This window comes from Paramormyrops kingsleyae, chromosome 17 (assembly GCF_048594095.1).
Source record: "Paramormyrops kingsleyae isolate MSU_618 chromosome 17, PKINGS_0.4, whole genome shotgun sequence".
In the NCBI taxonomy this organism is placed as follows: Eukaryota; Metazoa; Chordata; class Actinopteri; order Osteoglossiformes; family Mormyridae; genus Paramormyrops; species Paramormyrops kingsleyae.
The window spans coordinates 2,002,595-2,028,387 of record NC_132813.1 but is presented as its reverse complement, the minus strand read 5'-3'; the positions used below and the strand labels follow the sequence as shown (position 1 = coordinate 2,028,387).

The 25,793-nt window shown below is 51.0% G+C and overlaps 1 protein-coding gene across 1 annotated transcript; it reads left to right on the top strand.

The window, feature by feature from the left end:
• Positions 1-3,817: 3,817 nt before the first annotated feature.
• pdgfd (platelet derived growth factor d) lies at positions 3,818-24,850 on the top strand. The gene is made up of 8 exons (XM_023792679.2): positions 3,818-3,995; positions 4,104-4,349; positions 15,349-15,535; positions 16,165-16,345; positions 18,595-18,654; positions 18,893-19,097; positions 20,599-20,813; positions 21,512-24,850. Exons 2-8 carry the CDS (start codon positions 4,235-4,237, stop codon positions 21,638-21,640), a joined length of 1,092 nt encoding a protein of 363 aa, XP_023648447.1. The 5' UTR covers positions 3,818-3,995; positions 4,104-4,234; the 3' UTR covers positions 21,641-24,850.
• Positions 24,851-25,793: the final 943 nt, after the last annotated feature.

The following is a 25,793-nucleotide window of genomic DNA, read 5'->3' as shown; positions in this document are numbered from 1 at the left end:
ATTTTGGAACACATTTCGGACAGAAATAAACTCAGATCAGCTGTTTGGCTCTAAGAATGAAGTTTACGGACCACAAAGCTGTCGGAAAACCCAAAAAAACTAAATAAACGCTGAACTTATACTCTGGCCCCTCAGTGAGTAATGATCACCTACGTGCCAATAAAGCATCACAGCCTAGGAATGAACAGGTATTATCTGGTGCTGCATTGTGGCTCTGCAAAGGAAACAGTAAAGCAGGGCTGGGCATTCTTACCCGCAAAGGGCCAGGGGGACAATCTTACCCGTAAAGGGCAGGGGTGGGCAATCTTACCTGCAAAGGGCCAGGGTGGGCAATCTTACCCGAAAAGGGCCAGGGTGGGCAATCTTACCCGCAAAGGGCCGGTGTGTATGCAGGTTTTTGGGGTAACCTTTAGGTCAGCTGTTCAAACCCAGGTATGAGAATTCTTCAATCAATCAGTCCTCTAATTAGTAATCTAATTAGGGAGTTGCAGCAAAAACCGGCATACACAGTGACCCTTTCTGGATAAGATTGCCCACCCTGGCCCTTTCTGGATAAGATTGCCCACCCCTTCAATAAAGCAATGCATGGCTGGACCCCAGCGCAGGACGTGGCTCTCAAACAAACTCAGCTCAGTTCAATGACGCTGCTGGATGTAAGATGGGAGCTTTAATCGTTTGACTCATGGATCTGGAGGCTGATTCAGTGAGAATCTCGCTGCCAGCATTAGCTTACTGCCATGGCACGAATGCAATGAGTAACGGCTCGACCCCGATCGGCCGGGTGTGTCTACCTCTCCGGCAGGCCACCTCTGATTTACGAATGAGAATCACCATGTGGTATTAATTTCCACTGTTCCCAGGAAACTCCAGAGGAATCTCTGTGCATAAATCATCACTCCGCATGCCAGGATCTGGTCTTACATCAACACCAAGAATGGTTAATGATCCTGTGTTTAAATTCTAAATCCCGGTACTTACCAATTGGCCTGCATGACCCACCGCAGGCTAATACAGTAATCTAGGCTGTGGGAGATTTAATATCAGGTTTTTGACCTGCCCCCCCCTCTGACACCTGCGCCCGACATCATGGGCACAGTCTTTGACTGAAACACTTCTTTCATAATGATACTTTTAATCGCCACATTACTTTAGTCTTCATATATCCCATCATGCTCTCCTCCTAAGCATTAGCTGAACACCACTGGGAGAAAAGTGATGACTAGAAAAGTCTCTCGTAATTCTTGCAGAAGATTTCGTTCAAAATATCACCTCCCCACCCCTGGCTAGAAACCCAATCTACGGCTGTGACCTCGGGGGCGATACCTTCCCATTTGTTATTTATTTTTTTCCCTTCACAGGAGACAATTTCATGACTTTATCCCAGCAAAGCCTTTCAAAACATCACTCAGAAAATCCACCAAATGACATCATTCTCTTGCATGAGAGAATCCAGTTGCCAAATCTGCTAACAATGACGTTTGTCATTTCAAAGACTTTGAGAAGATGATGATAATAAAATATCAGATTAAGAAGATAAGATGACTAACCACAGAAATTCCACATATAAAATATTTATACACACTCGGCTGTTGTGGATGCAGCATTGTCGTTTTGCAAAAATGCATATATTGCGTTTCTTCTCTGCTTCACTGCACCGCTGCAGAGTAGCTGGTGGTCTGTTTCTTTCCGTTACTTTGTGGTTCAGGACGTCCCACTTTAATTAACCTCCACTCACACTGACATTCACTGATCTTGAATGTCACTTTACTATAAATTACTACTTTAAGAATGGAAAAAAAAGAATGAATGTTACATTTATATAGTGCTTTTCAAACACCTAAAGCACTTTACAGAACCAATGAGGAGCCGCTTCAACCACCAGCACTGTGTAGCACCCAGCAGCAGCCATTCTGCACCAGTACGCTCACCACAGAGCAGCTGAGGTGGCGAAGGAGCAGAAGAGAACTCACCAGTCAGATACAGGGAGAGAACTCACCAATCAAATACAGGGAGAGAACTCACCAATCAGATACTGGGAGAGAACTCACCAATCAGTTACAGGGAGAGAACTCACCAGTCAGATACAGGGAGAGAACTCACCAGTCAGATACAGGGAGAGAACTCACCAATCAGATACTGGGAGAGAACTCACCAGTCAGATACAGGGAGAGAACTCACCAGTCAGATACAGGGAGAGAACTCACCAATCAGATACAGGGAGAGAACTCACCAATCAGATACTGGGAGAGAACTCACCAATCAGATACTGGGAGAGAACTCACCAATCAGATACAGGGAGAGAACTCACCAATCAGATACAGGGAGAGAACTCACAAATCAGATACTGGGAGAGAACTCGGCAATCAGATACAGGGAGAGAACTCGGCAATCAGATACAGGGAGAGAACTCGGCAATCAGATACTGGGAGAGAACTCACCAATCAGATACAGGGAGAGAACTCACCAATCAGATACAGGGAGAGAACTCACCAATCAGATACTGGGAGAGAACTCACCAATCAGATACTGGGAGAGAACTCGGCAATCAGATACTGGGAGAGAACTCGGCAATCAGATACTGGGAGAGAACTCGGCAATCAGATACAGGGAGAGAACTCGGCAATCAGATACAGGGAGAGAACTCACCAATCAGATACAGGGAGAGAACTCACCAATCAGTTACAGGGAGAGAACTCGGCAATCAGATACAGGGAGAGAACTCGGCAATCAGATACAGGGAGAGAACTCACCAATCAGATACTGGGAGAGAACTCACCAATCAGATACAGGGAGAGAACTCACCAATCAGATACAGGGAGAGAACTCACCAATCAGATACTGGGAGAGAACTCACCAATCAGTTACAGGGGATGATTAGGAGGCCTGATTTGAAAAGGTACCATTTAGCCAGGTACCACCCCTACTCTTTTGAAAGATTCCCAGGGATTTTCTACAACCTCAGAGTGTCAGGACCTCGGTTTTACGCCTCATCCAAAGGACGGCGCCATTGGGATCCACACAGACCACAGGACAGGCTCTCGATTCTGTTGACTACACCAAGCCCTCGTCCAATGTTTACTACTGTTTTTCATTTTATCACATTAATCATACTTTTGTATTTCTCTGTCATCATCACTAGACAGTCTCTCTACAGGGCCCATCGGAAGCTCCTTAGACAGAAACTTAATTTTGGGGGAGATTGGTGGGTCCCTCTTAGTCGATTTTGCCGATCAGGGTGGGGGGCTGGCAAAAAGGAAGCTGGGTTGGCGGGGGGGTTTTCCTCCTCGGTAGATTTTGCTGGGGTCCCCCTCTCCTGATCCGGCCCTATTGTGCCTACAGCTAGATCTGGCCCTGCCTGTTTACACTAAATCAGCCTCTCAGTCTGATCCCCCACTAAATGGGACGCTTGACATTTCAAGTTTCTGTTGTGTAGTTACTGCCATTTTCATGCTTAAGATTTCTCTTATTTACTAATGGCAGGATTCAAAGGGCAGAAAAGGCAGGAAAAATATGGATCCATATCCCATAAAACAGTGAACGTGTATTTTATGCTTCAGATAGTGTACATAAAAGAGCATAATTACGTTTATCCACTTAAAGGAACAACAAACACCAGTGTTCTTTTACACGCCACAAAATGCACTTATAAAACGCAGTGCCTGTTTATAGGCGCTTTATAAGTCCATCTTCGTGTAAAGAGCGCTGTTTTTTTTATCCAGATATGTCCTGCTCTGTGAAAATATTTTTCCTTGTGCGTAAAAGCGGTCACCCCGGCCCTTTCCTTTTGTTTTGCCCTAAGTGAAGTTTCCTTCGGGGGTTTATTTTCCCACTGCCGTATTTCCTAGTCGGGATCGGGAGGAGGTGGTGGATGTTTGCTGGAAAACCTCACTGCCTACGTAACTTTTACACCGGGATATCTGGATGCTGCAGGGCTGCGTTTTGCGGTCTTTTAACCAGGACTGGTGTCCCTGTGCACGTCTGTCTAACTTCATCTGGTCGGTAAAACATCCTATAAATATTTTGGTGTGCTTTTTTCTCGACCCCATCCTATCTGCACGCGTAAAGCAGGGTGCCCGCTGTCTCCTCCGTCCATCTGCCTGCAGAATATCAACCTGCGCTTTTCACAAGAGTAATTATGTGAGAAAGTCCCGAAAACTTCGCAAAGATCACTAAGTCAGTACACCGGAGTCGGGATCCGTAGAGCCGCTCCTCGGGGGACACACGGGCGAGCCAGATGCAGTTTCTGGTACTCGTGGTGACGGCGGCGATCGCCGGCTCTCCGTACCGAGCCGCGGAAGCCCAAGCCCAGGCAGCCAAGGCGCTGAGAGCCGCCAATCCGCGGCGCGACGGTGAGTCCGAACCGGCCGCAAACTGTTAGTTATTTATAAGCCATGGCACGTTTAATTCTGCAGGGGGATGATCGGCTGCAGGACACTGTGTTTGTCACGTATTTTCATGTTGCGGTAATGAGAGATTATTTCTACGCCTTTGTCAAGCTTGTTATTAGTGCGTTAAAAATAGATTTTTTTCTGCGTTCAGATTCATTTGAACAAAGTGCGTTTAACTTGTTGAACTTACCGGCTCCGTTACTAATATAAATTGCATATGAAAGGCACAGTTTAAATGTTTTTGATGTCTCCATGTGGTATATGTGTTTCGCTTTTTAATTTACTTGCGATGATAAACATACTGTAAAATGTTTATAGGCTTATTAAAACATATTCTTTATGCGTTCACGGGCACGTTACGCCTGTCATTGGCATGACCGAGGACTTTGACGAAGTTCACTTTCACACGTTATACACTGTCTTTGTTATTACTTTGTAATCTGCCTGTAAAACAAAGCTTAGGTAACAAACTAAAAAAGCCGAATGACCCCGTGTGGTCGGCCTGGGATGTCGGGGGGGCTTATCAGCGCCCCGCAGGCTCAGTCGCGGCGGTTCCCCTTCCTCACACGCCGCTTTACGCTCGGGTACATCGGGGCCAGCGAGGAGCAGCCGCCTAATAACTGTAATAAATCTACAGATGCATAACAGAAATACGGGATCATATTCCTACATGTACAACTTTGCGTCTTTCTAATGGCTGTTTTTGTAACATACACTTTCTCAGAGGAGTTCTCTTGTTCGGCTATCATACCCGGTCCGTCCCCAAAGGGAGACACAGTTGATCATCATCTAGTCCGGCCGTCATGGGTCCAGGGTCAGCCTGGAGGCAGCAGCTCCCAGTAACGTCTGAAAAGTCTCAAACTTACACTTCGCGGACTTGTACTTCTTTGTCAGAGAGAGATGTAAATACCATTGTATCAGCTACACTTTGGCTCCATGTGTAAATACATGGGAAGAGAGAGCTGGGGCAGGGACCCGGCTGCATGGCCTTCGGGGGGGTTGCGTCCTCTGCGCTCATTTTTGGCCGCCGCTGTTTCCCCCCGAGAGCTTCACCGCCTCCGCTGCTGAAACTTAAGTATGTCCTTCACCTTCTGATTCACCTGGATGTGGCGAGATTGTGCTTTTTCTCTGCAGGAGATCGTGCCGTTATGATCGTTATGGTGTCTCTATGTTATGTCCAACTGGCATTACTGAAGCTCAGCAGATTAAGCCTGTATTACACACTGTAACACACTGCTGCTCACTAACTATTCTTGGAGGCACTAATCTGTATTTACTTTCTGCTGAATATTTGTTGCAATATCCCCTCAGCTCTGTGTGCTTGTTGGGATATCCCATCTATTCTGTGTGCTTGTCGGGATATCCCCTCAGCTCTGTGTGCTTGTCGGGATATCCCCTCTGACCTGGGTGCTTGTCGGGATATCCCATCTATTCTGTGTACTTGTTGGGATATCCCCTCAGCTCTGTGTGCTTGTCGGGATATCCCCTCAGCTCTGTGTGCTTGTCGGGATATCCCCTCTGATCTGGGTGCTTTTGGAAGATTCTATTTCTTCTCTGTCCTTGTTGGGATATCCAATTGTTGGTTCGCTGATCCTCTTTCAGTTTTGGTGGAGCATAAACATGTAAAGAGATTAAAAGCATAAAGAAGGTGCATCACTGCTGCAAGCAGACGGGGTAACTGTGGTGTCCTCTGACAGCAGCTACTGTAGTGTTTTCTTCATTTCCCTAGTGTTTGATAGCAATTCATAATCCTCAATTGCCTGCTAGATGCTGCAGACCAGCCTAAGAAGGTATCTTCTAACAGCTGGCCAGCCATACTCAGTTAACAGCCCCTACTTGCTGGCCTACCTGCCATCACTTGAATCACCTGGGGCAGCTCACCTCCCAAATCCTCCCCCCTCCCAACAAAGCGCTCCTTTCAGTCTCTGACAGTAGGCCTGCTGAGTGGCATAAATACCTGGAATTCAGCCACTCTGCGGCTGCCAACGATGAGCGGGACACACACAGACCGGTCGCTCTAGCTGGCTCTCAGGATGAGCGGGACATACACAGACCGGCTGCTCTAGCTGGCTCTCAGGATGAGCGGGACACACACAGACCGGTCGCTCTAGCTGGCTCTCAGGATGAGCGGGACACACACAGACCGGTCGCTCTAGCTGGCTCTCAGAATGAGCGGGACACACACAGACCGGTCGCTCTAGCTGGGTCTCAGGATGAGCGGGACACACACAGACCGGCCGCTCTAGCTGAGTCTCAGGATGAGCGGGACACACACAGACCGGCCGCTCTAGCTGGGTCTCAGGATGAGCGGGACACACACAGACCGGCCCCTCTAGCTGGCTCTCAGGATGAGCGGGACACACACAGACCGGTCGCTCTAGCTGGGTCTCAGGATGAGCGGGACACACACAGACCGGCCGCTCTAGCTGAGTCTCAGGATGAGCGGGACACACACAGACCGGCCGCTCTAGCTGGGTCTCAGGATGAGCGGGACACACACAGACCGGCCCCTCTAGCTGGCTCTCAGGATGAGCGGGACACACACAGACCGGCCCCTCTAGCTGGCTCTCAGGATGAGCGGGACACACACAGACCGGCCGCTCTAGCTGGCTCTCAGGATGAGCGGGACACACACAGAACGGCCGCTCTAGCTGAGTCTCAGGATGAGCGGGACACACACAGACCGGCCCCTCTAGCTGGCTCTCAGGATGAGCGGGACACACACAGACCGGCCGCTCTAGCTGGCTCTCAGGATGAGCGGGACACACACAGACCGGCCCCTCTAGCTGGCTCTCAGGATGAGCGGGACACACACAGACCGGCCCCTCTAGCTGGCTCTCAGGATGAGCGGGACACACACAGACCGGCCGCTCTAGCTGGCTCTCAGGATGAGCGGGACACACACAGACCGGCCGCTCTAGCTGGCTCTCAGGATGAGCGGGACACACACAGACCGGCCGCTCTAGCTGGCTCTCAGGATGAGCGGGACATACACAGACCGGCCGCTCTAGCTGGCTCTCAGGATGAGCGGGACATACACAGACCGGCCCCTCTAGCTGGCTCTCAGGGCAGGTTACACTCGGAAGGGGTTCCCCCCTGGGACTGTGTGCAGCTGCTAATGATGTGCAGCCCTGTCATTAATAGCCGTGAGGCTTTCTTACCTGCTGTGGTTTAGATCAGTGTTTGCCAACCTGATCCTCAGGGACCCCCAGACAGTCTACATTTTTGGTCCCTCCCAGCTCGCGGAGAGGGACCAAAACGCTCCCTCTCCCAGCAGTGAGCTGGGAAGGAGCAAAAACGAGAACCGTCTGGGGGTCCCTGGTGGCCAGGTTGGCAAACACTGGTTTAGATGATTTCCGAGCCTCAATGGCAGCTCTCCAGCTGGGGGCAGCCCTGCCGTTTTGAGGGACAGAGCCGTTGGCCTTGTGCCAAGAGACAGTCCCTGCGGACACACCGCTGGCGTGGGGGTGACACTTGCTCCCTTCTGCCATCTCCAGTCTGATCCCTGAGTCTCCTGTCAGTCAATTCAGAAGGGAAATTCAAAGTTTGGGAGGATAACTGATGCATATTTCTGCTGTGTCAGAGCTGAAGCTGTGATGAGCGATGAGTTAGGACTCAAACCCAGACCTCATAACTTTCTAGCACTTTCTTGGCATCCTCGTGGCACAGACCCGGCGCATGCGTTTCACGCTCTGCTGTGGTGGTGAATGTCTGTGAGTCACTTTGATATGCGTATCTAACGCCAGCTCGAGTCTGGGCTGGATCGGGGGGTGTTGTGGGAGATGGCCGGTGCTGTATAGGCCGGATGGGCCTCCCGTGACCTTCCATGGCTGCAGCACCAGAACGAGATTAATGCTTTGGTGGCTGGGAGTGTCCCAGTGGGGTGTGGGGCCGATTTCCCTTGCCCTCGCTGGGTCAGTAGAGGGCTGCCCCCAGGTGGAGATGATACCCCCTAAGGGGTGATTAAGGGTGGGGGTGGCGGTGGGGGTGTCTCAGACTCTGAGAAACGTGTCCTCTGGGTTAAAGAAGCACTTTCTTCTATTTGAGGCATTGTCAGAGAGCTCTGTTAGACCACACCGGAGGCCCTGGGTTTCCTATGGAAAGGATTTGAAACTCCAGGGCAATTTCAAGACATGTTTTCCATAAACTGAGACTCAGGAGGATGTGACTTCCTGGGATTTGCTTTTAAACCATAGGTTCCCTTGTGGGGATCAAAGTAACATCCAGAAGAGGCAAAAAACAAACAAACACCAGCCTAGAAAACTACAGCCAGAGTCCAGACAGGGGGCCTCTGATTCCTCATGGGAGCAGCGATGGTGGGAATGGGGCTATGGAGGGAGGTGTCGTCATTTTAGGATTGTAATTAAAAAGGGACTTTTGCATCAAGTGTGAAGACAGGGAACATGGGAGAGGGCCTGAGGGCGACATCACTGGGGGGCAGAGCCAGAATGTGTGTGTGTGTGTGTGTGTGTGTGAGCGGGTTTACCTATCCTTATGGGGACATAATGTCCCCATAACGTGATAAATATCTGTTTTTTTTTCCTTATGGGGACCGGTTTCCTGGTCCCCATAAGGGAAAACTCTATTTTATAAAAATCGGTGACTGCTATGAAAAAACTAAAAATGCAAAAACTCCTGTATTTTGTTAGGTTACTTATGGTTATGGTTAGGGCAGGGTGGGGGTTAAGGTTGTCATAGATAGCGTTAGCATTTTTCCCATTGAAATGAATGAGCGGTCCCCATAAGGATATGTTTACCCTACGTGTGTGTGCGTGTGTGGGGGGGTCTCCCATGGTTTACAGATCTCCTCCTTTACATGATCCACAAAAATGACAGGCATCAATTGAGAAGCCATTACATCCCCCACAAGACGTGTGATTAATGCCCCCCCCCTTGTCAACCCTCACGCTATTCACATCCCTCATTATGGCTCTCCACACGTCACCCTCTCAAGACCCGCCAAAGCCAGCCCGGTTCTGAGAAATGGGCCTTGGAATCTCCTCCCTGGACTCCTGTGGAAAGCGGCATCTGTGGGTATTTGGTCCAGTAGCTTAGGATCAGACGTCCAGGAACGGGATCTGAGGGAGAAGGACCAAAGCGAAGATTTAGAGAAACTGTCATTTTACAAATGGGAGCTTAGTTAGGGCTCACGGTCCCTCTGAATCGTGAGCTGGGACCAAATGGCGGCTACAGGCTGCCTGATACTGGGCCGACCCGTCCAATCCCCATTAGAGATCTTCACTCTCCGGCTGGCTTTGTCCCAGGGTAGCGCTATACGTGCCCCCACTGCTAGAGTCTCTCTCCTTTGCCATTTCAGGAACTCCCCCTTTCTTTCTGGGCTATGGGGGGGGGGGGGGGGGGGGGGGGGGGTTAATCAGGACCTCCCTCCACCTGTCAGGGCAGAGTCATCAATCCAGAACATACACAGCAGCTCTGGGGCAAAGTGTCTCTCCCCCGAGAGGTGAAGGAAAGAGTCTGTGTGTGTGTCTGTGTGTGTGTCTGTGTGTGTGTCTGTGTGTGTGTCTGTGTGTGTGTGTCTGTGTGTGTGTGTCTGTGTGTGTGTCTGTGTGTGTGTCTGTGTGTGTGTCTGTGTGTGTGTGTCTGTGTGTGTGTCTGTGTGTGTGTGTGTCTGTGTGTGTGTGTCTGTGTGTGTGTCTGTGTGTGTGTCTGTGTGTGTGTGTGTCTGTGTGTGTGTCTGTGTGTGTGCACCCTGCCTTAACATAGACGGCTGTAGCTAAATATCGGGTGATTTAGCTCAAGTAAATGTCAAATTAATTCACCAAAGTGTGTTTTTACTTCTGGGATGGAGCCTCGGCCTGATGACTCGGAGTCAGTACCGGAGTCTGAGTGAAGTTGGCAGACAGTTGGTGCACAGACACCCGCCCATATCTCTGCTCTGATGTATTATTCAGGATCAGCTCTCATCTGCAATGTAACTTGTGACATGTGCAGCACGCGCCATGAGATCGATGGCGTCCCCTGCGCTGCTGGGGGCCGCCATGATGTATAGCGTGCGAGCAGATATTGATATTGCAGTAGGGGTTATATGGGGACAGAAGCCACCCCCCCAGCCTTGTTTACTCTGCATTTTTGCCGGAGAATTTGTTTTTCATTAAGTTGGGTAACGGAGATGGATTGTACTGTCAGCTGGGGGGGGTCCCGTGTGCCCCGCCTGACGTCTCCAATGCTTGGAGCTGCTCTGCTTGGGGGGGGGGGTGCGAGGCAGTGTAGCAGGTTAGTAGTTAAGGGTTTCAGCCAATCACAGGAAAGGAGGTGAGGTTTTCGTTCTCGCTGTTAATACACAGGCAGGGCATTTGGGAATTCGAGAGTAACAACCCTGTCAACAAGAATGCTTGACATTGGGGGGTCACCTTTCTGCAGCCAAACACTGTGCCCCCCCAGCTGAAAAGGGGTATTTCTATCCTCCTTATGCCAGCAATGAAGTTGCCAGCATCGACACTCTAGCGACCCGGATGATGAGTGAAATGGCACTTTGCTTTTTCCTTATAAGCCTGCGCCGCGCTGCAGTAGTCCGTCTCGCTGAGGGCCGCGTCTGTGTCCATAACGGGAGCGCGTCCCCCCCGTTTATCACACTCTAACGGCAGGAAGCCCTGCTGATAAGACTGTCAGCCGCGTGCTCGCGCTGTAAGAGCGTGAGTCACGTCTGTGAGCGAGCTGTGCGGCACTGCGGGCTTAACGACAGAACCGCACCAAAGTAACAGACCTGAGGGCGTCGTAACTCACGGCTTAAAGAGGCTTTTCCTCATTTATTTACGTTGGCGTTTATCAGAGGCCTGCCTGCTGTCGGCTAGCTCGCATTCCTCATGCCTGACGTTAAAGTCCTGATATGATGCTACAGGGTGGCCAATTAATTTTTTTAGCAGGCACTTGTATTAGGAGTATAACGGTACACATACATTTTCGGTACGGGTCTTTCGGTTCGGTATGCATGTGTACCGAATAAATGCAGCAAACGCGGAACCTTTCCTCTGAGCGACAGGCCGAGTCATTGTAAGCCATGGTAAAGGGGGGTGGCGGTGAGGCTGGTTAAACACATGTGCATTAAAATGATGACAAAATCATTCCCAGAGAGTACAGGACACCCCCGATCCTGTAGACTTTGGAAGTGGCCAGATGAGCGGACCTTCCGGTTCCTTCCAGAGTATCCTGGGCCGAATGCTGGTGAACCCTGGTGGCAAGGTGAAGAAATGCATTCTGGACCAGCCACTTTTCCTATCCTCAGCCATGCGCGACTGCAGCAGACGTCTCTGCGGCCATGCACGTCTGCGAGGAGGAGCTTCAGCGAAATAAAAACAAAAGCCGGGGTGTGACTGGAAACGGTGTGAAGCCGCAAATGAGCCACGCTTTGGCTGCTAGTGGCGTCACGCTGGAATAGTTATTCAAGTGAAGATTGTGCAACTAATTGGGGATGCGGCGGGACACGTGAGCCAAATATAACCGTGTGAGGCTCACGCTTAGCGGTCGGCTTCACGTGCGACACCCGTACGTGCAAACCACACCCTTCCCGTGTGTGCCACTATTTTCAGCATTTTATTTTAGAGCCTGTCTCCATGACGCCTAACCCGGCCCGGTTCTGTAGAGGGGCGGCTCTGATACTGGGCCCTCATAGTGTCTGGGGGGGACACTGAGGGCCCAGCATGTGAAAGACAGCACCTCTCTCTCTTTCTCACACACATACACACACACACACACACACACACCCCTTGTAGCTAATGCTAACACACCAACAGCAAAGTGCCTTTCCATCACCTGTACCATCACCTGTACCATCACCTGTACCTCATTTCAGGAACCTTCTGCCTCTCCAGCTCTGTGGCCCTCAGACGTTGGTCTTGAGCCCGTGAAAGTCTCCGTGACACTCAGCTCACGCCCCCACAAAGTGCTGAGCACCTTGAACTGCATGAGGACCTCATGAGGGGCTTTAGCCGCAGAACTATCATCCCGCCTGACTTTCGGAATGGCTTCATAATTTACCTGAAGTTGCTTCCTTTATCAAAGGTACAACAGCAGAAGTTGTCCGGGCACTGAAGCCAGATTCCTAACCCACTGCTCCCCGTTGCTCTAAAATGAAGAGTGCCCTTGATGGACACTGAACCATGAACCAAGAGGACAAGAGGATGTCTCAGTACAGTAAGAGAGCTAGAGGACACACCCGCTGAAAGACCACTGACCGTGAAGAAATACCTCATCAGCGTTCCCAGCCCAGTCTCAGACGTGCATGACACACCGCCACCGCCCACAATGAGGGATGCAGGAAATGCGAGCTTAACAAAGCTGCTCGATATAAACATCACAGAGATGGTTCCGGAAGCCGCAGGCCGTCATGGTCCAGCAGGAGCTCTGAAAACACGGACGGACGTCACGGAGAAGCTGCTTTTGTTCCTGTTGGATCTGCTTGTCTGATAAGGACTTGGACACTGGCTAGCAAGCAGAGGAGGCCTCGGCTTTGGCGGGGGGGGGGGGGGGGGGGGTCAATCTGGCCCTACACTTTTATCCCCAGTAAAGAATCACAGCTTCAGGTTCAGCAGACAAACAGGGCTTTAGAACAGCACCGGTGAGGCAGGGCTCTGCTTCTGGCTCGGTGGAGGTGGGTTTGGCGCCACACATACAGATCTGCAGCTTGGGTTCCGTACCTTGGTGCCCGTCAGGGTTTTTACAAAGCGGATCCAGCTCACCTCGTGATGCATTTTAGAAATGACTCTCACACTGAGTGCAACATCACCCTTAGGGCTGTTCGACTAACCCAGTGTTTCCCAACCCAGTCCTCGGGGAACCCTGGACAGTCGACATTTTTGCTTCCTCTCAGCTCTCAGCGCACCTGTACCAGGTATTCAGTGTTCCTGACTGGCTGGGAGTTGGGAGGGAGCAAAAACTGGACTGTCCGGGGTTCCCCAAGGACTAGGTTTGGAAACACTGGACTAACCCATTATAATTCTCTCCTTAACTTTACCTTGGTTCATTGGTGATGGCCGGTTCTGCATGATGTACTCGATTAGGTGGTACTAAAAGTACCACAGAACGCGATGGACTCATGAATGAGCCATGGGAAGATTATTCATTTATCCTGCATTTGATAATGGAAGATGAGGCTGGAGTGCGGTTCCTCAGGACACCGGTTCTAAATCCCAGTCATCAAGCTTGATTCTGGGCTGTTCGGTTTCATTGCCACTCAATTTTAAGGGCGGCTTTTCATTCCCCCGGGATTCTTGAATGATTTGTCCAGTTGAGCCTTCCAGCACTTATACGGCGCCCCTGTCGAGATCTGGGGACAGCAGCGTATGTGTGACACAGGGGGACACCGAGTGTCAGAGATGGCAAAGAGTCTATTGGCTGCCTCCACCGCCTCCCTGCCGTCTCGCGCTTTCCGTCTTGCCCTTAAGCGGCTCACCCTTCAGGATGTGCTTCTTCCGAGTCACCAGTATTATTCCAGTTGCGAGTCATTATTTTACTGCTGGATTTGGGTCGAGCCAGGAGAGCGGAGCCGTCGTTCGCAATGTGGCTGATCGACTGTTTTTCTGCCGAATCCGTGCATCGCCTGCGTGAGAGTCGCATCCCGTCAGCCTGACTGGTAATGAACCTCACCCTGTCAGTCATCCTGCCAGCCGCAGGCATTCTGCACCTGCCAGGTTTCAAATGACAAGGCAGCCGCACTTAAAAGGAGACTGTCATCACGTCATAATAATGTAAACGATGTCATGCCATGCAGGTGGGTCTTCCAAAGGGGCATGCCGGTGAGTTTCAGGTCCTGGCATCACCGTGGAAACAGTGAGAAGCCGGCTGTAAGTTTCCTTCTGAGTGAGAACACAGAAAGAACTTATGGAAAATGAAGTATTTTAGCAAGCATCCTGCAGATTTTAGGATGTCAGCTTCCTCTGTGTAAGCTAGAGGTCAGGTTACATGTAAGAGGTCAGTGACAGTCACCCCTCTGCCTTGTAGCTCGTAGCTGATCTGCCTGGATGGCCTGTTGCTGAAATACTTCCCACAGCTACATTTCCCACCAAAAACACGGTGCAGGCAGTACACGATCAGTGCCTCTCTGTGCCTCGGTACACGATCAGTGCCTCGGTACACGATCAGTGCCTCTCTGTGCCTCGGTACACGATCAGTGCCTCTCTGTGCCTCGGTACACGATAAATGCCTCTATGTGCCTCGGTACACGATCAGTGCCTCTCTGTGCCTCGGTACACGATCAGTGCCTCGGTACACGATCAGTGCCTCTCTGTGCCTCGGTACACGATCAGTGCCTCTCTGTGCCTTGGTACACAGTCAGTGTCTGTCTTCCTCGGTACGTGGTCATTGACTGTCTGTGCTTCCATACATAGTCATTGCCTCCGTACGTGATCAGGGTCTTCGGAAAGTGGTCAGTGCCTGTCCGTGCCTCTGTACACTGTGTTTATCAACACTAATAAACACATACACCACATGGATCATACATTCTCACAATTGTCCTGTTTTTATCACTTTAACATAGTATTTTATATAGTTTGCTTTGTGGCTTGAAAGAAACAATGTTTTTCTATGAAAGTACTGTCTGGGATCAGAGTGGAGGCTCACTGCACTGAAATAAATGTCACCAGTGTTTACACTCTCTATGATAAATCGACATGGCTGAGGTTTCTTTTACATCAGGGGTGGGGAACCTGTTCCATGGAGGGCCGGTGTGGGTGCAGGTTTTTGGGATGACCTCTCAATCAGCCAGTAACTGTGGGTCCCCAGGACTGGAGTTGAGAACCTCTGCTTTGTTACTGGCTTATTGAGAGGTCATCCCAAAGACCCGCATCCACAGCGGCTCTCCATGGGTCAGGTTTCCCACCCCTGTTCTACATGAACAGAACTTCTGTGTAGTAGAAGCTTCCAGAGTGTCCTGCTTGCGCTCCTGCTGTCCTTGTTTGTCTCTCCTTTATTTTAAACCCACTAATTTAGTCGTGGCCGCTAACAGACTTGTACCGGAATGAAGAGACCATCCATGTACTGGGGGAGGGACACATCCAGAGCCCCCGCTACCCCAATGGCTACCCCCGCAACGTGCTGCTCTCCTGGAAGCTAATCTCGCAGGAAAACTCTCGCATCCAGCTGGATTTCGACCGCCACTTCGGCCTGGAGGACGCGGAGAATGACGTGTGCAGGTGAGGGGCTGGGGTGGGTGGGGAGTTAGAAAACTCCGTGGTGATGATTCCACACAGCAGATAGACTTACATCCTCATATACAGTCATGGATTGTGGGTTTGTTGACATTATTCCAATTGAATTTTGCCTCAAGGAGATTGAGGATCATTATGGACAGAAAAATGGAGAGAGAGACAGAGACACTCTCTGTTGTCAGCCCCCTCAGCCCCACTGAACCTGAAAAGTATTTTTCCTTTAGAAAGCTCTCCTTGGGTGGGTGGTCCAATTTATCACTGGCCAATCAGGTGCCCCTTCCAGGCCACATGGAGGGGAGGTTGGGAAACCTCCTGGCATGTTGAAGTGACCCTGGGAACCAATCTGGCCCACGTTGTACATCAATTTAGGTGGCATCTTCTACAAGCAGCAGACATGTAACCAGTAGGTCATAGGGTCAAAAACCCAGGGCAGGTGCTGCTGCTGCTGCAATGAGGGGCCATTTCCTACATCCCCGGGTGTCTTGCAGTCCTGCTCACGTCGCTTTTCCAGAAGCTGTAACAGAAGGATATTTTCGTGAGCTGACTGAGCGATTACAGGAGAGTGGGCACTTCTCCAGCAGCTTGTGCAGGAGGTCTCTACCAATCCCTCACAGGTATGACTTTGTGGAGGTGGAAGACGTATCGGAGACCAGCACCATCATCTGGGGACGGTGGTGCGGGCAGAAAGAGACCCCCCCGAGGATTACCTCCAACACCAACACTGTCAAGGTCACCTTCAAGTCAGACGACTACTTTGTGGTGAAGCCTGGTTTCAAACTCTACTACTCTCTGGTGGTAAGGGTCCGAGTTTGCTCATTCGTAACTTATTGGAACATTCCGGTAGTGACTCTTTCCCATCGTCCTTACAAACGGCCCAGCTGGGGACAGGAACATGTAATAAATCCCTCTCGGAAACAGTGAAGGGGCCATGACACAATGTCCTAGTGGCATTTTAAGGGATCTGATTTGATCTGTAGAGGCTTCTGAAATAATAGTGTGACAGAGCAGCAGTTTGGCCCCTGATCCAGCCCGCCTGATGGCTGCCTTGTGACACGGGCGTCCGCGTCCTACTCCGCGTCCTACTCCGCGTCCGACTCCGCGTCACCGGACGGCCCGCAGGCCAGTGGAGTGTAATCAAATTGCGGTGGTCACACGACACGTTTGCACAGCACATGGTCAGCACCCCTTCCCCCACTTTTCCATGAGTCATCCGGCCCTCCCAATGACAGATGCACAGTCCGTTTCCGAAGTGGCCCGTCAGAGCAGCCGGGCAGGGCACTTCTGAGGTCACGGCTTCCCTTTGTCCCCCCTGCGTCTCGCTGGCTGATCCTGAAATCCCCCCCCACCCCGTAACCCAGCATGCAGAGGGTGTGCGACGGCAAGGTGGGATCACGGTGGGAATGGCGTGCGTCAGGAAGGTCGTGGCATGCGGCGTGGCCCACGGGGTGATTTCTTCCTCAGCGTCACACGCCTACACAGTGTGCGGCCTTACAGACGACGGTGTTCCACGCAGCCTGTCATGCGTTACCTGAAAGCTGGAATTTGCTGGATATTTAGATGTAAAACATCCTCTTATCCCCAATCAGACAGGTAAAGGAGCCCTTTAAGTCAAAACCAACTTCTAGGGGAGGGGGGGGGCTCAGGTGACCCCGTGGGGGCTGTATAACTTCGCCCTCACTCACAATGAGGAGCATGATTTGCAAACGATTGAGTGATGAAAGCGATATGGGGGGGAAACATTAATGTTTTTGCCTGTCCTGCCAGTAACTCGGATTTTCCCACCCCTGAGTTGGTCGGTGGGGGGGTGGGGGGGGGGGGGGGGGTTAACAACCAGGCATGAGCTGCTGCCAGGGGCTTCGGTCAGCGAGGACAGGAGTCAGGGCGGGGTCCCGCCAGCCCCCAGCAAGCTGGGCGTGTGGCCATGCGTCACCATCTCTGGGAAACCAGTTAAACAAACTGGAATCTATGGGCCTGCGTAATGTCGACCAGCTGCTCGCGACATTGAATCATACGAGGAGGAGGAGGAGGAGGAGGTCCCCCCTGCCCTGTACCGCTGGCCGGGCGCCGGCGGTCTTTCACATTATTCTTCATCGAGGCTGAAGCTGTAATTACCTTAATTAGCTTCCCCGTGCTATGAGCACTCAGGTGTCCTTTCCCGCAGAATATGTGATTATGTTCTGTTATGCGCAGCTTATTGCCAAAACACAGGAAGTGCTTGAGGATGACGGGTACAGAGCAGAGGCGTCCACGACAGCATGGTTAAATAAGCAGTTAACTTCCCATCATGCTTAGGGCCTCAGGATGGCCAAGCTGGCCAGTCCTTTAGGGTAGCAGGACCATCTATGACCAAGACAGCAGACGTCTCAGGAGTGGCGGCTAAGGTGACATTAGCCTGGCAGACGACATGTTGGCGTCGTTGGCAGCCGTGGACGTGAAGACGGGTTCCCGAACCGCGATGCCATCAGTCAAGACTCTTGAGCATGGAAACCACTGACTGAAAGCATCAGTCTAGGCACTATGAGGAAATGCCATCATATAGAACTTCAGGAAGTTTGCAGAGAGGATATTATGGACAGGATGCAGCACATAAACACTTAAACGTCACAGCTGGGCCTCTGTTGAGCAGCGGAGAGTCACATGGGCAGACGAGTCACCCTTTATTGTGTATGTGTGTGGCTCACATCAGGAGAGGCCTCCGGGTTTGGCTGCTCTCACCCACGAAGGGTTCTTCTAGCTCTGATAGGGTGGGTAAGTTTGCTCCCCCTCTGTCTATCAGGCAAAGACACTAATAAATAACGTAGAGTCACTCAGAGGGACCATGCCCACACTGTAATAGTGTCCTCTTCCATGGTGACAACGTTCTCGTCTATAGGGACACCAGTGTCACCATTACAGTGAATGATGGGACACGTAGAGACACATGCAGGATGTCCTGTTATGGGCCACATAGCGGCATCACTAAGGCTGTGTTTCACCATTTTAATCATAGAGGTACAATGACACCAGCAGGTCACTGTGCTCAGCTACGCCATCTCACCCCTTAGGATGGTGCTCCAGCCTCAGCATCTGAGAGGAACTGGGAGGCCGTCACCTTCTCCATCTCCGTAAGTCACCTGTTACTCCCATCAAGGCTGCTTTGCCCCATGTCCCGAAAACACACTTAAAAATCCATCGAGCGCATTTGATGCTTTGGTCATTGGGAAATCTTATATACCCTGTACTATACCAAGAGGAGTGACCTATACCTTCCACAGTGCAGTTTCTCTGAGCGGCCCTGCCATTGACATTCCTGTCTGTATCCCTGCGGTTTGTCCTAGTAATGACCCCCTGCCTTCCGCACAGGGCCCGTCGACACCCCCCACCGCCGTCACGGATGGCCCGCTGAACGCCGTCGCCGCCCTGGACCAGACGGTCGCCTCCTTCGACACGGTGGAGGAGCTGCTGAAGCACCTGAACCCTGAGTCCTGGCAGGATGATATGGATGGCATCTACTGGGAGGCGGGCCACTACCGGCCACGGGCCTATCACCACGAGCGCAGGCACAAAGGTGACGCCCCCTGTGGGCCAACCCTCCAATCCTGATCTGACAAGACACCCCCCACCCTGCACTCAGCCCAAGACAGTGGCCACAAAACACTGTGGAGTTTTAACAAGAGAAGCAGCCAGAGATTGAGATAATAACTGCAGTGTTTATGTTATATACTGATGCTTTTTTATTATCCACAGTCAATTATAAGTGCTAATAAATTTATAAGGAAGTGTCCAGGCGGGACAGAGAAGTGGAACCACGTGACTGAGACTTGGCAGCAGGGGAAGGCTTTGTTTACAGAACCGGCCCCCTTCAAGGTGGGAGGGGACGGAGACGGGGGGGGGGAGACAGGGCAGGGTTGCGGCCAGCACTCAGCAAACTGAAACACAGAAGCAAGGATTATGATAATAATACTTTAGTGAGTAAGAAATTCTCTTTTTGCCTGCCCCCTCCTTGACAGACAGACACTGATATAGAGAGCAAGCTTGGTAGCAAAGTGCAGCCACCCTCCACATGGAGCTGGGGGTTAAGGACCTTGCTGAAGAGCCCATGGACATGTGACTGTTCTCCCGAGGCCAGGGCTCGAACCGGCAACCTTCCAATCACGGGCACAGAGGCTTAGTCCATTGAGCCACATGCTGCACCCCAGGACTAGAGAATGGAGAAACTGGGATGGAAGAGAGACAGCCACGTACAGGGTGCTGAGAACCAGGGCGATGTGGGGATGTCGCTTTGGAATCTCACAGCAGTGTCACAGCTGGGACTCGCCGGATCTCCTCAGAAGGAACCGTAAGCCCGGCTCGTAACGCCAAGCTCCCTCAGCACTTCAGGGAATCCTGAGGAGCAGAAGCTGTGTTGATTCTTTGCCGAGCGAAAACAAAAGCACCGCGAGGGAGTCTGCTGAGCTCGCCTTCCCGGCTCACCCCCAATCCGCCATTCCCCCAACCCCCGGCATGGCGGCCAATGAGACCACAGCTTTCTCAGCAAATATTTGCCCTTGGAATACACTGTTGGTGAGTTCCACAGTCAACAGGAAACTACAGACAATCGACCATCACCCAGCTCTCCCATGCAGATGCTGACGGATATCATTGTGGATGGAGAAGTCCTTCTAAATGCTGTTTCAGAGAGATGAGGAGATCAGTGACCCTCCGCGATAACAAGGTCCTGACCTCCCTGGTCCACCAGACGTGGGCCCCCAGTCACAGGTGTGGGGGAGGTGTATCGGGATTATACCAGTCGCCTGGAACCAGGTCATACATTTCTGAAAGTGACTAATTCATGTCCCACAGAAGAAAACATCACAGGTACCTTCAGAGAAAAAACAAAGGTCAGAAATGTATGACCAGAAAGTGACCCTGCCTGTGAAAACAGTGAAGCCCACCTTGCATTACAGCTGTCTTGGGGGGGGGGGGGTGGGATCAGGGCACTTGGCTAAATAGCTGGTAAAATATCAACTTGTATAAAAGCATATAAAAACAGAGTGACTGAGCTGGTCATGTGTCTCCTGCCCCCACAGTCGACCTGGACCGGCTGAACGAGGACGTGAAGCGGTACAGCTGCACCCCCCGGAACCTCTCCGTGAACCTGCGGGAGGAGCTGCGTGTCACCAGCGCCGTCTTCTTCCCGCGCTGCCTGCTGGTGCTGCGCTGTGGCGGGAACTGCGCCTGCGGCACCTCCGGCTGGAACAGCTGCAGCTGCAGCCCCTCCAAGACCTCAGACAAGCTGTACGAGGTGCGGCTGCCACCACTCGCAGCGCCCCCTAGTGACGGGAGCTCATTACTTAGTATTGCAGAGCTCAGTAGAGGCAGGGAAATACCCAGAAGCCACCCTTACGGCTCTCTGCCAGAAACACCCACAGCCATGTTGTCGTCGTGGTGTAATGAGCGCAACTCAGACTTCGATCACTTTGAGCATTCATGCCCCCCCCCTCGCAGACTCCCTCCCAGCTCGTTATCCAAACACAGCTCCTTTAAACCTCCCACTGCAAACTGTAAAGACCTGGGGGCCCAGAATCAACAGCTTCATGCAGGCTTACTCAACGCTGACACTTCCATGTGAACCTGAACACAAGACAAGACTCTTGCCAGATAACCAGTATCTTCTACATCTTACTGGTGAGGAAAGGTGAAGCAGCACCTCCCAACCCAGCAGTAACTGCTGAAATTATATTTTGACACTAATGGTGAACAGGTGGAATTAAACACCTTTCTGCCCTTTATAATGTCACATACGTCAAACTCATATCCCATGAGGTCTGTCTCTGCTGCAGCCGACACGCGTTTCAGGGCACCGCCGCACTGTATGGGACATGCCGCTGCAGCCGACACGCGTTTCAGGGCACCGCCGCACTGTATGGGACATGCCACTGCAGCTGCAGTATACTAACCAGATCCGCTTGTTGTACCCTTCACCTTTGACCCTCCCCCCAGGTGCTGAAGTTCTCCCCGGAACCCAGCTTCTTCCGGAAACGAACCCGAGCCCAGTGGGTCCTGGAGGAGATCCACCTCCAGCACCACGAGCAGTGCGACTGCGTCTGCCACTCCCGGCCGCCCCGGTGAGCAGGGCATGCTGGGAGTCTCCCCCACAGCAGACTGTCACAGCGCCCTCTGCCCATGCAGATCGCTTCTCTCAGGCTGTCTGACGCGGGCAGCGTCTCCCGCGGGTCCCCTGAGAGCAGTGTGCCGCTTTGTAACCTCTGTCACGTGCGTGTCTGAACGCTTCCCGGATAAACGAATGCATAGTCTGTCCGAGCGATCGAACTCTAAGACAATAAACTCTCGCCGAAAGCGTCTCACGATTAATACGCTGCCGCTGGGAAGCAGTAATATTTATTTCATTACTTTGGCATTCTGCAGTAGTAAATTACACTTCCTGCGTGTGTGTCTGTGCGTGCGTGTGTGTGTGCGTGTGCATGTCTGTCTTCTCAGGTAGGACCCTCACCGCCTGTGTGCTGGGTCGAGCCCCCCGCCCCCCGCTCCGGCGCTCGCCTCACACATCAAAGGCGAGCTCATTAGAGGTGCCGTGTTTCTCACAAACGTTCAGCATCCTAAGCAGATTCCTAGTGAAACATTTCCTCATACAGCATTTGGATTCGCTTGACTCTGAATATTAATACCGACGCCATAAAATATTCAAACTCTAAGACGTCCACTTATTTATTGTCAGTTTTTTCTCTTCACTGCCACTTATCCAGGGCCTCCACATTTTACAGTTTGCTACCAGATATTTCTTTTATATGAAGTAGTTGATATTTCTATTAAACATTTTCCAAAACCTCAAAACAAAGTGTTGTTTCCTGGAAGGATTTTGCCGGTGGTGCCCTAATCGACCTTCCCTGAGCTTTGTTTGGGTTATGAGTCGACTATTTATCTAGATTCACAGTGACCTGATATTAACGATCCATTCGTAGGAAAAAATGGAGCCGCTCATTGGTGACCCAGAAAATGATGTTGCAATTAAAGGTTCAGGGGTAGAAAAAGAGCAGTGAGGAAACTGAGGGGAGAGAGCTGGATGCCCCCCCCTCACACCCAAACCATGACCCAGCACCTGCCTGCCAGTCAGTGTTAGCCTGCGTTTGACTGGGAACTGGGGTGTCAGGCCTCAGGCTGTTACTAGTTGTGCACCTCCGGTTTTTATGGGACGAGTGGTCATTAACACTGCGTGCCTTACATTGAGCGGGGAGGTCTGCTGCTAATTGGTAAGAGTGTTAATAATGATTAATGGTGTAGCTGGGAAAAAGAAGAACTCAGCCTATGTTAATCATGAAAGAGAATAAGAGATAAGAGATGCCTCACTCTACCTCCCCTCCCTCTTCAGCTCAGCTGGCTCCTCCCAAGCCCTACAGTTCGGTTAGTCCGTTAAGGTTAGCTGGCCCTCACTGCTTCTTCCCCCCCCCCTCTCTCTGTCTGTGCTAACTCTCTTTGGCCCACTCCTGCAAACATGGACCCTGGGTAACCCAGAGAGATGTGTACAACCAGCACGGTAAACAGAAGAGGAACATGAAATATGTAATATGCCATCTTATATGTCGAGAGGCAGCTGGCTCTCTTGCGACTTGCGCATGAACAGATGGTATTTCCAAGCCATAAGGGACAAAACGCAGCCCTTATGGTTATATACGGCGCCTATGTACGTGTCGTACTGTTTCTGTCCATAAGAGCCCTGGGCAGATGGGCCTTTGACAGCCTCTTCCCTGCCTCGGAAGTTACCTTTCTTTGACAGCCTCTTCCCTGCCTCGGAAGTTACCTTTCTTTGACAGCCTCTTCCCTGCCTCGGAAGTTACCTTTCTTTGACAGCCTCTTCCCTGCCTCGGAAGTTACCTTTCTTTGACAGCCTCTTCCCTGCCTCGGAAGTTACCTTTCTTTGACAGCCTCTTCCCTGCCTCGGAAGTTACCTTTCTTTGACAGAAGCTCAGACACACAGGCGTCTGTTACTTTCCTTTAGAGGCATTTTCATCTTTGGTTTTCCTCTTTCCCTGAAAATGGGATCCTTCGCTTTGCCCACATATGTAATACAGGCAGTTCTAAATGCCCATTTTTTGTCTCAGCCACCAGGAAAAATAGTCTTTCTAAAACCGTTTAGCAACTTTTCACATACATTTTGGATTTCCATGTACATTTCGTTCCTCTGGCGTGGCAGACATTACAGTGGGGCTCCCTCCTCCTCTCTGCAGATTTACTTATGGGGGGGGGGGGGGGTGTAACGTCCTGTATTTCTTCAGGAGGCCGAGTCCCCCTAAGGGTTAAATCATAGAGTTGACCCCTGATACTTAACTGCTAATAAAAATGAGCCCTGCGTCCTGCGTGTTGTGTCTAAAATATGTCCACATTTTAGACACGTAGGACATGTCATTTAAGGACTCCTGTCATTTTAGACACATAGGACATGTCATTTAGGGACTCCTGTCATTTTAGACATATAGGACATGTCATCTGGGGACTCCTGTCATTTTAGACACATAGGACATGTCATCTGGGGACTCCTGTCATTTTAGACACATAGGACATGTCATCTAGGGACTCCTGTCATTTTAGACACATAGGACATGTCATCTGGGGACTCCTGTCATTTTAGACACATAGGACATGTCATTTGGGGACTCCTGTCATTTTAGACACATAGGACATGTCATCTGGGGACTCCTGTCATTTTAGACACATAGGACATGTCATCTGGGGACTCCTGTCATTTTAGACACATAGGACATGTCATTTGGGGACTCCTGTGCTGCACTCAGTCTGGCCAGAAATTTCCTACTATATATTATTATATATATACTTATTTCCCACTGTATCCCAGGAGCGGCCACTCTCAAAAAAACCTTTGCATGTTTTTTTTTGTAAAAAAATAAAGAAGTCATAAAATCGCTCCTCACAGAAAGGCAGCCCTCCAGTGTTAAACTGAAACGCTTTTAAGTTCACGCTGCCATATCTGTCCATGAGCCGTTGTGTTTCTGTGAAATCCTTGGGAAACCCTTGAAAAACAGCAGCCTTGTTAATCATTTATTCAGTATCTCATCTTTCATTAAAGGCCCCAGCTTTTTGTGATAAATAAAATAAGCTCTCCCATGTGCTGTTCCTGCCTGCCTGCCACCGACTTTGCAGACGTTTCCCACAAAGGCGCTTCCGCTCCGATCGCCGTGTAAACAGACACGCTTGTAATTAGTGCTCCCTGTCTGATGGAATGTAAAGATTGCTCTGTGATGAAAGGGAATAAGTGGAGAGATATTTTTGTTATAAAAAAAGCAATAAACGAGCGTATAAAACACAGTCATGGCTGTCGAGTGATTTGTCTGCCTCTTTTCATCTGTTACCTCAGCACCAAAATGATGCAGGTGGGGTAATTAGTGTTGGGTCAAGACTGAACCCAGCAAACAGCTTACTGGGTTCTATTATGCTGCCATTACCTCAGACTCCCCTTTTAGCAGCTGTGGGGGCAGCGTGTGGCTCAGCAGGACAGGACGTTGTCCTGTGATCAGATGGTTGCTGATTTAAATCCCAGGGTCATCAGAGTGATTTCACTGTCAGAGCAAAGCCCTTAACGCCATTTTGTTTGGGGACTGATTGACCCACTTACCCATCACTTTGGATAAAAGATTCTGGTAAAATAAAATAATTTTTAAAGGACTAGCAATGCCAGGCCAGAGGTCCCCTGTGCAGCTGGCTAATGGAAGTTAGCGCATTAAAATCAATATGCTTCAGCTGCGGCTCTGACACAGTGCCTGAGTCAGGTCCCGGCGCCCATACACCAAGGGCAAGGCTGAGTGATGCCTGGAATGCGCAGGAGATTCAGACCTCCATGGTCAGGGGATTCACACGCCCATGCTCGCTGGGTTCAGACCCACCTTGCTTGGCGGATTCAGACCCTCCTGGATAGGAGATTAAGTCTGCTCTGCTTGGCAGATTCACACCCCCCTGCTCGGTGGATTCAGACCTCCCTGGTCAGGAGATTCAGTTGGCCCTCTAGGTGACTCAGGGGATTCAGACCACCACGGTCAGCGGATTCAGTCCCAAATGGTCAGTGGATTCAGTCCTAAATAGTCAGGGGATTCAGACCACCACGGTCAGTGGATTCAGACCCCCTGGTCAGCGGATTCAGTCCCAAATGGTCAGTGGATTCAGACCCCCTGGTCAGCGGATTCAGTCCCAAATGGTCAATGGATTCAGTCCTAAATAGTCAGGGGATTCAGACCACCACGGTCAGTGGATTCAG

Bases quoted from the DNA above. Each gene is read 5' to 3' on its own strand.
- pdgfd (XM_023792679.2), top strand. From the start codon at position 4,235: ATGCAGTTTCTGGTACTCGTGGTGACGGCGGCGATCGCCGGCTCTCCG. The intron at 4,350-15,348 runs GTGAGTCCGAAC...GGCCGCTAACAG, and splicing joins CGCCAATCCGCGGCGCGACG to ACTTGTACCGGAATGAAGAG. The intron at 18,655-18,892 runs GTAAGTCACCTG...CCTTCCGCACAG, and splicing joins CCGTCACCTTCTCCATCTCC to GGCCCGTCGACACCCCCCAC.